At 50.3% G+C, this 18,304-nt stretch overlaps 1 protein-coding gene across 2 annotated transcripts in view; it reads left to right on the top strand.

Annotated features, from left to right (window-relative positions):
• Positions 1–7,462: 7,462 nt before the first annotated feature.
• LOC143172096 (nuclear cap-binding protein subunit 1-like) overlaps positions 7,463–18,304 on the top strand; it is a 72,661-nt gene continuing 61,819 nt past the window's right edge. The window contains exon 1 of one of the 2 annotated variants that reach the window (XM_076361345.1): positions 7,463–7,543. In XM_076361345.1, coding sequence (XP_076217460.1) covers positions 7,517–7,543 — 27 coding nt within the window. In that variant the 5' untranslated portion in view covers positions 7,463–7,516. The remainder of the gene's footprint in view (positions 7,544–18,304) is intronic. The other variant, XM_076361346.1, reaches the window with a different exon arrangement.

The raw sequence follows: 18,304 nt of genomic DNA on the forward strand, positions 1-18,304 counted from the left end.
GTGGTAGCGATTGGCACTTGTTGGTCTTTGACCTTCAGCAACCCCACAACAGAAGGGTCCTCCGAGAGACCGGGCAAGGTGGACAGCTGTTTAATTTCCTCCGTCTCCAAGGCAGCTATACCAAAAGCCCACCGGTACCCTTTTGGTTCCTGGAAATACCCTCTCCTGAGGTAGTCTATGCCAAGGATGCACGGAGCCTCTGGGCCAGTCACAATGGGGTGCTTCTGCCACCCGTTCCCAGTTAGACTCACTTCGGCTTCCAATACAGTTAGCTTTTGGGATCCCCCCGTCACCCCAGAAATACAGATGGGTTCTGCCCCTATATAGCTTGATGGCATTAGGGTGCACTGTGCACCAGTGTCTACTAGAGCCTTATACTCCTGTGGGTCTGATGTGCCAGGCCACCGAATCCACACAGTCCAGTAAACCCGGTTGTCCCTTTCCTCCCCCTGGCTGGAGGCAGGGCCCCTCTAATCCTCATCACAGTACTCATTTCTCATTTCTTGTACGTACGAGTCAGAAGTTTCTTCATTAAGATCAAGAGTAAGATCAGCCCTTCTACTCTCTCTGGGGAACTGCCCGCTGGAAACTGGAGAAGCAATTTTCCTGGAAGAACCTCTTTCTGTGATTGTTTTCCCTTGCAATTCACGTACCCGTGCCCCTAGGGCTGCAGTAGGTTTCCCATCCCACTTCCTCATGTCCTCTCCGTGGTCACGCAGATAAAACCATAGGGTGCCCCGTGGTGTGTACCCTTTATATTCTCTCTCTTGAGCAAAAGAACGCTGACTCCTAATAGCCGAGATACTGGTCCGTACAGGTGAGGAGTAGGACCTATCCTCTCTGAGTTGCTGGATCTCCCGGGACAGTTTTTCGGACAGTTTCTCCACAGGCGAGACGAGGGAGGAAGAAAGACTTTCCTCGTATTGCCGGAGTTGACCAGCCAATTCATCCACTGTTTGTTCCTCTCCATCTTTCCAGGTCATCACTGCCAATGAATTGGCGTATGACGATGGTGAGCTCCTTATAAACTTCCGCCACATGGGTCGTATGCACTTGACTTCGTCTGGATCTTTGGATAGTTGTTCATTGCTCAGGTCATCATAAATCACCTCCACCACAGCTAATTCTCTCAGAAACTGGATACCCTTCTCCATGGTGGCCCACTTGCTTGGGCGACATATGACATCTTCCTTGAAGGGATACCTTTCCTTCACGCTTGACAAGAGTCGCCTCCAAAGGCTGAGGATTTGTGTCCCTTTTCCAATCGCTTTGTCAATGCCCCCTTCCCCGGAAAGGGATCCCAGCTGCTTGGCTTCTTTACCCTCTAATTCCAGGCTACTGGCCCCATTATCCCAGCATCGGAGCAGCCAGGTGACAATATGCTCGCCTGGACGGCGGCTGAAATCTTTTCGTATATCTCGCAGCTCACTCAGGGATAGAGATCGGGTGGTCACTGCCTCGTTTATGAGTTCTTCCTCTTCCTCCTCCCCGATCAGCGGCCGGCTCTCCTCCTCCGGTTCTCGTGATGGCCCTTCTCCAGGGTAGTCGTACAGTTCTTCCTCCAATTCCCTTTTAGAAGAAGCTTCTTCCTCCCTTACTAAACAAGCCGACTTCCGCTTCCAAGATTTCTTCTTGTGTACAGGGGCGACTGATACCGGCACAGGCTGGTTCTTTGGTTCAGCCACAAGGCGTGTTGCTGGGGTTGGAGTGGCCGCAGTGCAAGTGCATGTCACCGGAGTCTGAGTGGCCGCAGGGCCTGTTGCCGGGGTTGGAGTGGCCGCAGTGCATGTCGCCGGGGTTGGAGTGGCCGCAGTGCAAGTGCATGTCACCGGAGTCTGAGTGGCCGCAGGGCCTGTTGCCGGGGTTGGAGTGGCCGCAGTGCATGTCGCCAGGGTTGGAGTGGCTGCAGTGCATGTCACCGGGGTTGGAGTGGCCGCAGTGCAAGTGCATGTCACCGGAGTCTGAGTGGCCGCAGGGCCTGTTGCCAGCGTCTGAGTAGCTGCAGTGCATGTTTCTGGGGTCGGAGTGGCCGCAAGGCCTGTTGCCGGGGTCTGAGTGGCTGCACGGCATGTCGCTGGGGTCGGAGTGGCCGCAGGGCCTGTTGCCCGGGTCTGAGTGGCCGCAGTGCGTGTCGTTTTACTGTCAGAGCCAGAGACCTTCTCTTCCCTTTGAGGGTACTGAATGGTGTTGAACAGGGCTCGGTAAGCATGGGCCAGGCCCCAGCACGGTGCAATGATCTGCATCTCTCTGGAGTTGCCAGGGTGACAGCATACTTTGTCCAAATATTCTACTAACTTTTCAGGATTCTGCACTTGCTCAGGGGTGAAGTTCCAAAACACTGGGGGTGCCCATTGGCCTAGGTACTTGCCCATCTTGTCCCACACACCCTGCCACTCATAACTATCCAGCCTTGGGGCAGATCTCTGGATGATATTCTTAAATTGCTTATTAACCTTAGACAAAACCGAAACAATATTCCCAAGAAGTACCAATAGAAGTATCTTAACTACCCAAGGCTGTTCAAAATACTGAAAAATTACTGTAATGAAGGAGGAAACATCATAGGAGAAGGTAGTGACACTGCCATTCTGTATTTCCTCCGCAAAAAAACTCTCAGAAAAGTTACTGCAATTGCTAGTTGTCTCCACGAAATGGTCTCCGTGGTACAGTAATGGCTTCATTGCGAAATTTACATACCACACTAACGTCAAGGTCAATGTTCTAAAAACAAACCTCACAAGCGAGACATCACTATTCACTGCAGACCACAGCGAACTGCAAAACCCAACACCAATCTTTAACATGTACAGCAGGAAAAAGAGCACTATGGAGATTATACAAATCAATATCGAGAACAGAGGAACCAACATTGTGACCCTCAACTATTAACAGATATAAGTTCTTTAATACACTCCGGTTAATCTGTTATTATCTCAAACCCTTCGTGCCCCACGTTGGGCGCCAAAAAAAGGACTGTCGTGGTTTAATTTCAGTCGGCAACTAAGCACCACGCAGCCGCTCGCTCACTCCCCCCCACCCGGTGGGATGGGGGAGAGAATTGGAAGAGCACAAGTGAGAAAAACTCGTGGGTTGAGATAAAAACAGTTTAATAATTGAAATAAAATGATAATAATAATAATATGATAATAATAATAATAATACACAAAGCAAGTGATGCACAGTACAATTGCTCACCACCCGCCAACCGATGCCCAGCCAGTCCCCAAGCAGCGGCCCCCCCCGGCCAGCTTTCCCCCAGTTTATGTGCTGAGCATGATGTCACATGGTATGGAATGTCCCTTTGGCCAGTTTGGGTCAGCTGTCCTGGCTGTGCCCCCTCCCAGCTTCTTGTGCACCTCCAGCCTTCTCAGTCGGTAGAGCACGGGAAGCTGAAAAGTCCTTGGCTAGTGTAAGCACTACTTAGCAACAACTAAAACATCGGTGCGTTATCAACTTTGTTCTCCTCCTAAATCCAAAACACAGCACTGTACCAGCTACTAGGAAGGAAATTAACTCTATCCCTGCTGAAACCAGGACAATATACAACGTGGCCTTCAGGCCTGTGTTGTGCTGCACGTACTCCTTGACCACAGAATAAACTCAGCCACCTCACTGCAACGCAGGAGCCTGCAGGCAGCTCCCACTCAGTACCAGGAATTATGCCACGTGCGTGACCTTGCCTTTATCTAACAGTGCAGCAAGAATTTCTCGTGAACATAATTTCTGTTTGACTGTAGATATGATAAATAGAGCTGTTTCCTTGTAAGAAAATCCTATAATAGCTTGTGCTGGTTTTGGCCAGGAGAGAGTTAATTTTCTTCATAGTAGCCTGTATGGGGCTGTGTTTTGGATTTGTGCTGAAAACAGTGTTGATAACACAGGGATGTTTTAGTTACTGCTGAGCAGTGCTTACACAGCGTCAAGGCCTTTTCTGCTTCTCACACCACCCCACCAGCCAGTAGGCTGGGGGTGCACAAGAAGTTGGGACAGCTGACCCCAACTGACCAAAGGGATATCCTATACCATATGATGTCATTGCTCAGCATATAAAGCTGGGGGAAGGAGAAGGAAGGGGGGACATTTGGAGTTATGGCATTTTGTCTTCCCCAGTAACTGTTACACGTGATGGAGCCCTGCTTTCCTGGAGATGGCTGAACACCTGCCTGCCCATGGGAAGGAGTGAATGAATTCCTTGTTTTGCTTTGCTTGCATGCGCGGCTTTTGCTTTACCTAGTAAACTGTCTTTATCTCAACCCACGAGTTTTCTCACTTTTCCCCTTCCGATTCTCTCCCCCATCCCACCAGGGAGGAGTGAGCGAGTGGCTGTGTGGTGCTTAGTTGCTGGCTGGGGTTAAACCACGACATAGCTGTCCTGGTTTCGGCAGGGATAGAGTTAATTTCCTTTCTAGTAGCTGGTACAGTGCTGTGTTTTGGTTTTAGGATGAGAACAAAGTTGATAACACACCGATGTTTTAGTTGTTGCTAGGTAATGCTTACACTAGCCAAGGACTTTTCAGCTTCCCATGCTCTGCCGACTGAGAAGGCTGGAGGTGCCCAAGAAGCTGGGAGGGGGCACAGCCAAACTGGCCAAAGGGACATTCCATACCGTGTGACATCATGCTCAGTACATAAACTGGGGAAAGCTGGCCGGGGGGGCCGCTGCTCGGGGACTGGCTGGGCATCGGTCGGCGGGTGGTGAGCAATTGCACTGTGCATCACTTGCTTTGTGTATTGTTAGTATTATTATTACATTATTATTATTTTTTTATTTCAATTATTAAACTGTTTTTATCTCAACCCACGAGTTTCTCTCACTTCTACTCTTCCAATTCTCTCCCCCATCCCACCGGGGGCGGGCAGGGAGGAGTGAGCGAGCGGCTGTGTGGTGCTCAGTTGCCAACTGAGGTTAAACTACGACATATGTGTAGTGCAGCACAGCACAGGTCCGGGCGTACTTGGGTTAACTGTTATGCTGATCACTAATGTGATGTACAATGGTCTTTCGGTCAGGATCAGTACAGTCCATTGCTGAACTGGCTGGAACTGGCACAGGGCAGCCCCTGGCCTCTTCTCAGAGGCCACCTCTGCAGACCCACCCACCCACCACCAAAACCTTGCCATGTCAACCCCAATACAAATGACTATTTAAAATTTTCTTATTTATGTACAGTTCGGTCAATTCCTTTCTCTACAGCAGGAACTAACTGGGAGGAATCACTTGAACTGCCAAATTCTCCACCTAGGATGTTAATCAACACATTGAAGCATAGAAGTAGCGCCTATCATTTGGCCTATGCACAGCAGGGACTGCCTGGGGGAACCACCTGGACTGTCCAGAATCCCACCCACCCAGAGAGTGGTCCTGTAGCAATTAGTTGATTTGTTGACTGAACTTCTATGCAGATTCACAATCACCTTGTCTCAAATCAATCCATTGTCTCATCTAAGCAGAGACAAGCTGGGAAGTTCCTGGACCACCCAGGAATTAATGACTAAGCCCACCAGTTATACACACAAGCACAGCCCTGATATTCAGCTATACCACAATTGCAGCTATAGGGCAAACTTGAATTTCCTCCCTATATCACAATTATAATTTAAATTCCATAGATTTTACCACACTGTAAAAGAGCATTGCCTTATTCAGTCATGTCTCTATACTAATGTGTGCAGCATGAAGAATAAACAAGAAGAGCTAGAAGCTTTGGCCCAGTCCCAGAGCTACAACATCACTGGCATAAGCGAAACCTGGTGGGATGAGTCCTGTGACTGATGTGCCATGATGGACAGTTATAGGCTCTTCAGGAGGGATAGGCAGAGCAGGTGAGGCAGGGGGTGGTGCTGTATGTAAGGGAGGGGTTGGATTGTGTGGTGCTTGCAGTTGGTGACGACACAGTTGAGAGCCTCTGGGTAAGGATGAAGGGGAAAGCAAATAAAGTGGATGTTGTTGTGGTAGTCTACTATCGACCACCCAGCCAGGACGACAACACCAATGAATTATTCTATAAGGAATTAAGAGATATCTCTAGATCAGCTGCCCTTGTCCTTATGGGTGATTTTAACTTCCCAGATGTCAACTGAGAATATCATACAGCAGACACAAACAGGTCCAGGAAATTCCTGAAGCACGGTGAAGATAACTTCTTGGTGCAGGTACTAAGGGACCTGACTAGGAAAAGTGCCCTCCTAGATTTGTTGTTTGTAAAAAGAGAGGCTCTCGTGGGCAAAGTGGTGATTAGCGGCTGTCTTGGTCACAGTGACCATGAAGTAGTTGAGTTTCAAATCGTTGGCAATAGGAGAAAAAACTGCCAGCAAAACTTTGACCCTGGATATGGGGAGAGCAGAATTTGGGCTGCTGAAGGAGCTAGTTAATAAGGTCCCCATGGAATCTGCTTTTGAAGGTATTGGGGTCCACGAATGCTGGTCACATTTTAAGAGCCATCTCTTAAGAGCACAGGAGCAGGCAATTCCAAAGTGTCAGAAGTCAAGCAAGCAGGGCAGAAGGCTGACTTGGATGGTGAAAGGTCTCAAGGGCAAGACATATGAGGAGCAGCTGAGGTCACTTGGTTTATTCAGCTTGGAGAAGAGAAGGCTGAGGGGTGACCTCATCACAGTCTACAACTTCCTCAAGGGGGGCAGCGGAGGGGGAGGTGCTGCTCTCCTCTCTCTGGTGACCAGCGATAGGACACGAGGAAATGGAATGAAGCTGCATCAGGGGAAGTTCAGACTGGACATTAGGACAAGGTTCTTCACTGAGAGGGTGGTCGGTCACTGGAACAGGCTCCCCAGGGAAGTGGTCACGGCACCAAGCCTGTCAGAGTTCAAGGAGTGTCTGAATGACGCTCTTAGTCTTTTTTGCCTCGGTCTTTACCGGCAAGTGCTCGAGCCTTACTGCCCAAGCCGCAGAAGGCAAAGGCGGGGACTGGGAGAATGAAGAGCCGCCCACTGTGGGAGAACATCAGGTTCGAGACCATCTAAGGCACCTGAAGGTGCACAAGTCCATGGGACCTGATGAGATCCATCCGCGGGTCCTGAAGGACCTGGCAGATGAAGTTGTTAAGCCACTATCCATCGTATTTGAGAAGGCGTGGCAGTCCGGAGAAGTTCCCACTGACTGGAAAAGGGGAAACATGACCCCCATTTTTAAAAAGGGAAAAAAGGAAGACCCGGGGAACTACAGGCCAGTCAGTCTCACCTCTGTGCCTGGGAAGATCGTGGAACAGATCCTCCTGGAAGCTATGCTAAGGCCCATGGAGGACAGGGAGGTGATTCGAGACAGCCAGCATGGCTTCACCAAGGGCAAGTCCTGCCTGACTAACCTAGTGGCCTTCTATGATGGAGGGACTACATCAGTGGACACGGGAAGGGCTATCGTTGGCAAGAAAGACACATTCTGAGGCCTTACCTTGCCTTTGACAGTATTCTTTGTGAAGCATTGCAGCATAACCTGCCTCCATTCACTCCTCCGCCTCACACTGAAGATTCAGTGTACCCAGTGCCAAGGGTTATTTTTCGGATGTTTGACTACACAGATGACCCAGAGGTATGTATTTACCGGGGTGGAACTGAATGTGCAATGGGGGGTTGCAAGGCAGTGCTGGTCAAGATGCAGTATCGCCTCTCCCAGAATGGTTATCAGTGTGAAAGTCAGTAGTAATTATATTTTGATACTGCTGGGGAGATTAACTAGATGACAAGAGTTAATGCTGACAGGTAGATTATTGAAGTTTAAAATTTAATAAGTGATTTTCAGATGTTTTCATTAAGGATATGTCTTGAATGGATTCTCTGATGTCCAATAACATAACTGTGTTCGGGTAGCAGTCTCTCCTTCTGTGAGGATGGTGGTTTGGGTTTCCTCAGCCTAGCTGCTTATAAGAAATTTATACATTGAAGACTATCCTCTACCCATCTGTTCAAGTGGTTGATATAGATCATGGAACATAGCAGTTGACCTGAGTTAGATCAAAAGTCCATCTAGCCTGGTTTGTGTCTCCAGCAGTGGTCAAGAGCAGGTGTTTTGACAAGAGACTTTAGGCACAGGGGAAGAAAAGAAAATGCTTTCCCCAAGCACTTTTCCACCTGTTAGCTTCATTTGATGGCCCCCAATTCTTGCACTGTGTCCTGGTTTCAGCTGGGAGAGAGTTAATTTCCTTCCTAGTAGCTGGTACAGTGCTGTGTTTTGGATTTAGGAGGAGAATAATGTTGATAACACACGGATGTTGTAGTTGTTGCTAAGTAGTGCTTACACTAGCCAAGGACTTTTCAGCTTCCCATGCTCTACCGACTGAGAGGGCTGCAGGTGCACAAGAAGCTGGGAGGGGGCACAGCCAGGACAGCTGACCCAAACTGGCCAAAGAAACATTCCATACCATGTGACATCATGCTCAGCACATAAACTGGGGAAAGCTGGCTGGGGGGGGCCGCTGCTCGGGGACTGGCTGGGCATCGGTCAGCGGGTGGTGAGCAATTCCACTGTGCATCACTTGCTTTGTGTATTCTTTTATCATTATTATATTATTTTATTTCAATTATTAAACTGTTTTTATCTCAATCCATGAGTTTTCTCACTTTTACTCTTCTGTTTCTCTCCCCCATCCCACTGGGGCAGGGGGGGAGTGAGCGAGCGGCTGCGTGGTGCTCAGTTGCTGACTGAGGTTAAACCACAACAGTCCTTTTTGGCGCCCAATGTGGGGCACGAAGGGTTTGAGATAACAACAGATTAACCAGAGCGCATTAAGAATTTATATCTGTTAACAGTTGCGGGTCACAATATTGATTCATCTGTTCTCGATATCAGTTTATCTGATCTGCATCATATTCTTTTTTTTTGCTGTACATGTTAGAGATTGGTGTTTGTTTTTGCAGTTTGCTGTGGTCTGCAGTGAATAGTGATGTTTTGCCTGGGAGGTTTGTTTTTAAAAAACTGGCCTTCAGCTTAATCTGGTATTTGAGCTTTGTACTGAAGCCATTACTGTACTTCGGGTACCACTTTGTGGAGACAGTTAGCAATTACAGTCCTTCCTCTGAGAGGTTTTCTACGGAGGAAATACAGAATAGCAGCGTCGCTACCTTTTTCTATGATGTTTCCTCCTTCATTACAGTAACTTTCCAGTATTTTGAACAGCCTTGGGTAGTTAAGATACTTCTATTAATACTTCTTGGGAATATTGTTTCGGTTTTGTCTAAGGTTAATAAGCGATTTAAGAATATCATCCAGAGATCTGCCCCAAGGCTGGATAGTTATGAGTGGCAGGGTGTGTGGGACAAGATGGGCAAGTACCTAGGCCAATGGGCACCCCCAGTGTTTTGGAACTTCACCCCTGAGCAAGTGCAGAATCCTGAAAAGTTAGTAGAATATTTGGACAAAGTATGCTGTCACCCTGGCAACTCCAGAGAGACACAGGTCACTGCAACGTGCTGGGGCCTGGCCCGTGCCTGCCGAGCCCTGTTCAACACTATTTAGTACCCTCAAGGGGAAGAGAAGGTCTCTGGATGTGACGGTAAAACGACACGCCCTGTGGCCACTCCAACCCCGGCGACAGGCCCTGTGGCTGAACCAAAGAACCAGCCTGTGCCGGTATCAGTCGCCCCTGTACACAAGAAGAAATCTTGGAAGAGAAGTCGGCTCGTTTAGTAAGGGAGGAAGAAACTTCTTCTAAAAGGGAACCAGAGGAAGAAGTGGACGAGGCAGACTACCCTGGAGTAGGGCTATCACGAGAACAGGAGGAGGAGAGCCGGCCACTGATCGGGGAGGAAGAAGAGGAAGAACTCATAAATGAGGCGGTAACCACCCTATCCATATCCCTGAGTGAGCTGCGAGATATGCGAAAAGTTTTCAGTCATCGTCCAGGCGAGCATGTTAGAATCATAGAATAGTTTGGGTTGGAAGGGACCTCTAAAGGTCATCTAGTCCAACCCCCCTGCCGTGGGCAGGGACATCTGCAACTAGATCAGGTTGCTCAGAGCCCCGTCCAACCTGACCTGGAATGTTTCCAGGGATGGGGCATCCACCACCTCTCTGGGCAACCTGTGCCAGTGTTTCACCACCCTCAGCGTAAAAAATTTCTTCCTTATATCTAGTCTAAATCTACCCCCCTTTAGTTTAAAGTAGAGTAGAGGGGCAGAATCACCTCCCTCGACCTGCTGGCCGTGCTTCTTTTGATGCAGCCCAGGATACGATTGGCCTTCTGGGCTGCGAGCGCACATTGGCGGCTCATGTCCAGCTTCTCATCCACCAGTACCCCCAAGTCCTTCTCGGCAGGGCTGCTCTCAATCCCTTCATCCCCCAGCCTGTATTGATACTGGGGGTTGCCCCGACCCAGGGGCAGGACCTTGCACTTGGCCTTGTTGAACCTCATGAGGTTCACACGGGCCCACTTCTCGAGCTTGTCCAGGTCCCTCTGGATGGCATCCCGTCCCTCTGGCGTGTCGACCGCTCCACTCAGCTTGGTGTCACCTGCAAACTTGCTGAGGGTGCACGCGATCCCACTGTCTATGTCATTGATGAAGATATTAAACAGTACCGGTCCCAATACGGACCCCTGCGGGACGCCACTCGTCACCAATCTCCATCTGGACCTTGAGCCGTTGACCACTGCCCTCTGGATGCGACCATCTAACCAATTCCTCACCCACCGGACAGTCCACCCATCAAATCCATACCTCTCCAGTTTAGAGAGAAGGATGTTGTGGGGGACCGTGTCAAAGGCCTTACAGAGGTCCAGATAGATGACATCTGTAGCCCTTCCCGTGTCCACTGATGTAGTCGCTCCATCATAGAAGGCCACTAGGTTAGTCAGGCAGGACTTGCCCTTGGTGAAGCCATGCTGGCTGTCTCGAATCACCTCCCTGTCCTCCATGGGCCTTAGCATAGCTTCCAGGAGGATCTGTTCCATGATCTTCCCAGGCACAGAGGTGAGACTGACTGGCCTGTAGTTCCCCTGGGTCTTCCTTTTTTCCCTTTTTAAAAATGGGGGTTATGTTTCCCTTTTTCCAGTCAGTGGGAACTTCTCCGGACTGCCACGACTTCTCAAATACGATGGATACTGGCTTAGCAGCTTCATCCGCCAGGTCCTTCAGGACCCGCGGATGGATCTCATCGGGTCCCATGGACTTGTGCACCTTCAGGTGCCTTAGATGGTCTCGAACCTGATGTTCTCCCACAGTGGGCGGCTCTTCATTCTCCCAGTCCCCGCCTTTGCCTTCTGCGGCTTGGGCGGTGAGGCTCGAGCACTTGCCGGTGAAGACCGAGGCAAAAAAGTCATTGAGTACCTCCGCCTTCTCCGTGTCCCGGGTAACCAGGTCTCCCGTTTTGTTCCGGAGAGGGCCCACCTTTTCCCTCGTCTTCCTTTTATCCCCGACGTACCTATAGAATCTTTTCTTGTTGCCCTTGATGTCCCTGGCCAGGTTTAATTCTATCAGGGCTTTAGCTTTCCTAACCTGATCCCTGGCTGCTCGGACAATTTCTCTGTATTCCTTGCAGGCTACCTGTCCTTGCTTCCACCCTCTGTAGGCTTCCTTTTTGTGTTGGAGTTTGTCCAGGAGCTCCTTGTTCATCCCTGCAGGCCTCCTGGTGTTTTTGCCTGACTTCCTCTTTGTTGGGATGCATCGCTCCTGAGCTTGGAGGAGGTGATCCTTGACTATTACCCGGGTTTCTTGGGCCCCTCTTCCCTCCAGGGCTTTGTCCCATGGCACTCTACCAAGCAGATCCCTGAAGAGGCCAAAGTCCGCTCTCCTGAAGTCCAGGGTAGTGAGCTTGCTGTGCGCCCTCCTCGGTGCCCTAAGGATCTTGAACTCCACCATTTTGTGGTCACTGCAGCCCAGGCTGCCCTTGAGCTTCACATTCCCCACCAGCCCCTCCTTGTTGGTGAGAACAAGGTCCAGCGTAGCACCTCTCCTCGTTGGCTCCTCTACCACTTGGAGAAGGAAGTTATCATTGACGCATTCCAGGAACCTTCTGGATTGCTTATGCCCTGCCGTGTTGTCCCTCCAACAGATGTCGGGGTGGCTGAAGTCCCCCATGAGGACCAGGGCTTGTGAGCGTGAGGCTGCTCCTATCTGTCTATAGAGGGCCTCATCCGCTCGGTCTTCCTGGTCGGGTGGCCTGTAGCAGACCCCCACTGTAATGTCACCTGTCCCTGCCTTCCCTTTAATCCTGACCCACAACCTCTTGGTTGGCTCCTCATCCATCCCCAGGCAGAGCTCCGTGCACTGCAGCTGGTCATTGACATAGAGGGCGACACCCCCTCCTCGTCTCCCCTGCCTGTCCTTCCTAAAGAGCCTGTATCCCTCCATCCCAACACTCCAATCATAGGAGCCATCCCACCATGTCTCCGTGATGCCAATAAGGTCGTAGCCCTGCAGGCGTGCGCACGTCTCGAACTCCTCTTGTTTATTCCCCATGCTACGTGTGTTTGCATAGAGACATTGAAGCTGGGCCCCGGATGAAGCTGTCTTACTGGCTGGAGTTCCTTTGTGCTGCTCTTCAGGCGCTCGCCTGCTGACCTGTGTTCCTTCTCCAGGCTCTGGGCATCTATCGCTGGCCCTGGCATCAAACTGGTAGGAGTTGTCATGTTGTCACGTGGCTGCTCCAATGCTGGGATAATGGGGCCAGTAGCCTGGAATTAGAGGGTAAAGAAGCCAAGCAGCTGGGATCCCTTTCCAGGGAAGGGGGCATGACAAAGCGATTGGAAAAGGGACACAAATCCTCAGCCTCTGGAGGCGACTCCTGTCAAGCGTGAAGGAAAGGTATCCCTTCAAGGAAGATGCATATGTCGCCCAGGCAAGTGGACCACCATGGAGAAGGGTATCCAGTTCCTGAGGGAATTAGCTGTGCTGGAGGTGATTTCTGGTGACCTGAGCAATGAACAGCTATCCAAAGATCCAGATGAAGTCAAGTGCACACGACCCATGTGGCGGAAGTTTGTAAGGAGCGCACCATCGTCATATGCCAACTCATTGGCAGTGATGACCTGGAAAGATGGAGAGGGACAAACGGTGGATGAATTGGTTAGTCAACTCTGGGAATAAGAAGAAAGTCTCTCTTCCTCCCTCATCTCGGCTGTGGAGAAACTGTCCCAGGAGGTCCAGCAACTCAGAGAGGATAGGTCCTACTCCTCACCTGTACGGACCAGTATCTCGGCTATTAGGAGTCAGCGTTCTTTTGCTCGAGAGAGAGAATATAAAGGGTACACACCACGGGGCACCCTATGGTTTTACCTGCGTGACCACGGAGAGGACATGAGGAAGTGGGATGGAAAACCTACCTCAGCCCTAGGGGCACAGGTACGTGAGTTGCAAGGGAAAACAATCACAAAAGGGGGTTCTTCCAGGAAAATTGCTGCTCCAGTTTCCAGCGGGCAGTTCCCCAGACAGGGTAGAAGGGCTGATCCTACTTCTGTTTATTAATAAGGGGACTTTTGATTCGATTTCGAAGTTACAAATACTCTGACCAGGACTAGAGGGGCCCTGCCTCCAGCCAGGGGGAGGAAAGGGACAACCGGGTTTACTGGACTGTGTGGATTCGGTGGCCTGGCACATCAGGCCCACAGGAGTATAAGGCTCTAGTAGACACTGGTGCACAGTGCACCCTAATGCCATCAAGCTATATAGGGGCAGAACCCATCTGTATTTCTGGGGTGACGGGGGGATCCCAACAGCTAACTGTATTGGAAGCCGAAGTGAGTCTAACTGGGAACGGGTGGCAGAAGCACCCCATTGTGACTGGCCCAGAGGCTCCGTGCATCCTTGGCATAGACTACCTCAGGAGAGGGTATTTCCAGGACCCAAAAGGGTACCGGTGGGCTTTTGGTATAGCTGCCTTGGAGACGGAAGAAATTAAACAGCTGTCCACCTTGCCTGGTCTCTCGGAGGACCCACCTGTTGTGGGGTTGCTGAAGGTCGAAGACCAACAGGTGCCAATCGCAACCACAACGGTGCAACAACGGCAATACATACCAACCGAGACTCCCTGATTCCCATCGATAAGCTGATTCGTCGACTGGAGAGCCAAGGAGTGATCAGCAAGACCCGCTCACCCTTTAACAGTCCCATATGGCCAGTGCGGAAGTCTAATGGAGAGTGGAGACAAACAGTAGACTATCGTGGCCTGAACGAAGCCACGCCACCGCTGAGTGCTGCCGTGCCGGACATGCTAGAACTTCAGTACAAACTGGAGTCAAAGGCAGCCAAGTGGTATGCCACAGTTGATATTGCTAATGCGTTTTTCTCAATCCCTTTGGCAGCGGAGTGCAGGCCACAGTTTGCTTTCACTGGGAGGGGCGTCCAGTACACCTGGAACCGACTGCCCCAGGGGTGGAAACACAGCCCCACCATTTGCCATGGACTGATCCAGACTGCATTAGAACAGGGTGGAGTTCCGGAACACCTGCAATACATTGATGACATCATCGTGTGGGGCAACACAGCAGGAGAAGTTTTTGAAAAAGGGAAGGAAATAGTCCAAATCCTGCTGAAGGCCGGTTTTGCCATAAAACAAAGTAAGGTCAAGGGGCCTGCACAGGAGATCCTGTTTTTAGGAATAAAATGGCAAGATGGTCGTCGTCAGATCCCAATGGATGTGATCAACAAAATAACAGCCATGTCTCCACCAGCTAGCAGAAAGGAAACACAAGCTTTCTTAGGCGTCGTGTGTTTTTGGAGAATGCATATTCCAAATTACAGTCTGATTGTAAACCCTCTCTATCAAGTGACCCGAAAAAAGAACGATTTCAAATGGGGCCCTGAACAACGACAAGCTTTTGAACAAATTAAACGGGAGATAGTTCATGCAGTAGCCCTGGGGCCAGTCCGGGCAGTGCAAGATATAAAAAAGTGCTCTATACCGCAGCCGGGGAGAATGGCCCTACCTGGAGCCTCTGGCAGAAAGCACCTGAGGAGACTCGAGGTCGACCCCTAGGGTTTTGGAGTCGGGGATACAGGGGATCCGAGGCCCGCTATACTCCAACTGAAAAAGAGATATTGGCAGCATATGAAGGGGTTTGAGCTGCTTCGGAAGTGATCGGCACTGAAGCACAGCTCCTCCTGGCACCCCGACTGCCAGTGATGGGCTGGATGTTCAGAGGGAGGGTCCCCTGTACCCATCATGCAACTGATGCTACATGGAGTAAGTGGGTCGCACTGATCACACAACGGGCTCGAATAGGAAACCCCAGTCGCCCAGGAATCCTGGAAGTGATCATGGATTGGCCAGAGGGCAAAGATTTTGGAATATCGCCAGAGGAGGAGGTGACGGGTGCTGAGGAGGCCCCGATGTATAATGAACTACCAGAAAATGAGAAGCAATATGCCCTGTTCACTGATGGGTCCTGTCGCCTTGTGGGAAAGCATCGGAGGTGGAAAGCTGCTGTATGGAGTCCTATGCGACAAGTTGTAGAAACTTGTCGTGGGTTAAACTCATTTGGCAACTAAGCACCACGCAGCCGCTCGCTCACTCCTCCGCACCTGGTGGGATGGGGGAGAGAATTGGAAGAGCACAAGTGAGAAAAAAACTCGTGGGTTGAGATAAAAAACAGTTTAATAATTGAAATAAAATGATAATAATAATAATATGATAATAATAATAATACACAAAGCAAGTGATGCACAGTACAGTTGCTCACCACCCGCCGACCGATGCCCAGCCAGTCCCCAAGCAGGGGTCCCCCCGGCCAGCTTTCCCCAGTTTATGTACTGAGCATGACGTCCCATGGTATGGAATGTCCCTTTGGCCAGTTTGGCTGTGCCCCCTCCCAGCTTCTTGGGCACCTGCAGCCTTCTCAGTCGGTAGAGCATGGGAAGCTGAAAAGTCCTTGGCTAGTGTAAGCATTACCTAGCAACAATTAAAACATCGGTGTGTTATCAACTTTGTTCTCATCCTAAATCCAAAACACAGCACTGTACCAGCTACTAGGAAGGAAATTAACTCTATCCCTACTGAAACCAGGACAATATCCACCCCTTATTCTATACCATCTGCGTCATGCTCGTCTCATATTTTCCAGTATATTTTCAGTAATCACCACCCCCTTTTCTTCAATATATATATATGTACACACACAGAGATATCATTCCCTTCATCTGTGGGCCATCCCTCTAAAATGTTCGGTGAGTTCATTTAGTCCATGACTTCGGACTCCATGTGTCATAATAATCATCCAGGGCAGGAAAAATGGAGATGGTATGTGGTGTTGGATTGTTTCATGTCGAAGTCAGTTCTGGTACCATCATCACTGTGCTTTGCTTGGTTTCACTGAAGTTATTCTTCATTAGTCTGGGTGATTCTTATTGTAATTACATTAGTATGGCATATAATATTATTAGTATGATTATTATATCTGTGTATTATTAGTATAACTATTATAACTATAATTAGTACTTAACATCACATAATTCAGATCATTGGCTATTCTCACCCAAAATCAAATCCCCTTGAGGTATACATCGGACTGCCCCATCCTTCCGCATTATCCACCAAGTGCACCCAGGTCCTTGAGCAAAAGCAATCCCATGGATGGGTCTGCCTCTACCCGAGGCAGGAATAACCCAGACTGTTTTCCCCAGCATATTTTTTATGTGCACTACAGGGACTTTATTCCCATCTACAGTACGTAAAAGTTCTGACTGGGTAGGGCCTGCTCGATTGGCAGATCCCCGAGTGTTGACTAACCAGGTGGCCTTTGCTAAATGCGTATCCCAATGTTTGAATGTCCCGCCACCCATTGCTCTCAGCGTAGTCTTTAACAGTCCATTGTATCGTTTGATTTTCCCGGAGGCTGGTGCATGACAGGGGATGTGATACACCCACTCGATGCCGTGCTCTTTGGCCCAGGCGTCTATGAGGTTGTTTCGGAAATGAGTCCCGTTGTCTGACTCAATTCTTTCTGGGGTACCATGTCGCCATAGGACTTGCTTTTCAAGGCCCAGGATAGTGTTCTGGGCGGTGGCATGGGGCACGGGATATGTTTCCAGCCATCCGGTGGTTGCCTCCACCATTGTAAGCACGTGGCGCTTGCCTTGGCGGGTTTGTGGGAGTGTGATATAATCGATCTGCCAGGCCTCCCCATAGTTATATTTCAGCCATCATCCTCCATACCAGAGGGGCTTTAACCGCTTGGCTTGCTTGATTGCAGCGCATGTTTCGCATTCATGGATAACCGGTGCAATAGTGTCCATGGTCAAGTCCACCCCTCGATCACGAGCCCATCTGTATGTTGCATCTCTTCCTTGGTGACCTGAGGTGTCATGGGCCCACCGAGGTATAAATCCCTCACCCTTATGTTGCCAGTCCAGCTCCACCTGAGCCACTTCAATCTTAGCAGCCTGATCCACCTGCTGGTTGTTCTGATGGTCTTCAGTGGCCCGACTCTTGGGTACGTGAGCATCTACGTGACGGACTTTTACAACCAGGTTCTCCACCCGGGCAGCAATAGCTTGCCACAGTGCGGCAGCCCAGATGGGTTTGCCTCTGCGCTGCCAGTTGCTCTGCTTCCATTGCTGCAGCCACCCCCACAGGGCATTTGCCACCATCCATGAATCAGTATAGAGACAGAGCACTGGCCACTTTTCTCGGTCAGCAATGCCTAAAGCCAGCTGGATGGCCATCACTTCTGCAAATTGGCTCGATTCACCTTCTCCTTCAGCAGTTTCTGCCACTTGTCGCATAGGACTCCATACAGCAGCTTTCCACCTCCGATGCTTTCCCACAAGACGACAGGACCCATCAGTGAACAGGGCATATTGCTTCTCATTTTCTGGTAGTTCATTATACATTGGGGCCTCCTCAGCACGCGTCACCTCCTCCTCTGGCGATATTCCAAAATCTTTGCCCTCTGGCCAATCCATGATCACTTCCAGGATTCCTGGGCGACTGGGGTTTCCTATTCGAGCCCGTTGTGTGATCAGTGCGACCCACTTACTCCATGTAGCATCAGTTACATGATGGGTACAGGGGACCCTCCCTCTGAACATCCAGCCCAGCACTGGCAGTCGGGGTGCCAGGAGGAGCTGTGCTTCAGTGCCGATCACTTCCGAAGCAGCTCGAACCCCTTCATAGGCTCTGCAGAGGGACCTGGACAGGCTGGATCGATGGGCCCAGGCCAACTGTATGAGGTTCAACAAGGCCAAGTGCCGGGTCCTGCACTTTGGCCACAACAACCCCATGCAGCGCTACAGGCTTGGGGAAGAGTGGCTGGAAAGCTGCCTGGCGGAAAAGGACCTGGGGGTGCTGGTCAACAGACGGCTGAACATGAGCCGGCAGTGTGCCCAGGCGGCCAAGACGGCCAAAGGCATCCTGGCCTGTATC

The sequence above is a fragment of the Aptenodytes patagonicus genome, chromosome W (genome assembly GCF_965638725.1).
Source record: "Aptenodytes patagonicus chromosome W, bAptPat1.pri.cur, whole genome shotgun sequence".
In the NCBI taxonomy this organism is placed as follows: domain Eukaryota; kingdom Metazoa; phylum Chordata; class Aves; order Sphenisciformes; family Spheniscidae; genus Aptenodytes; species Aptenodytes patagonicus.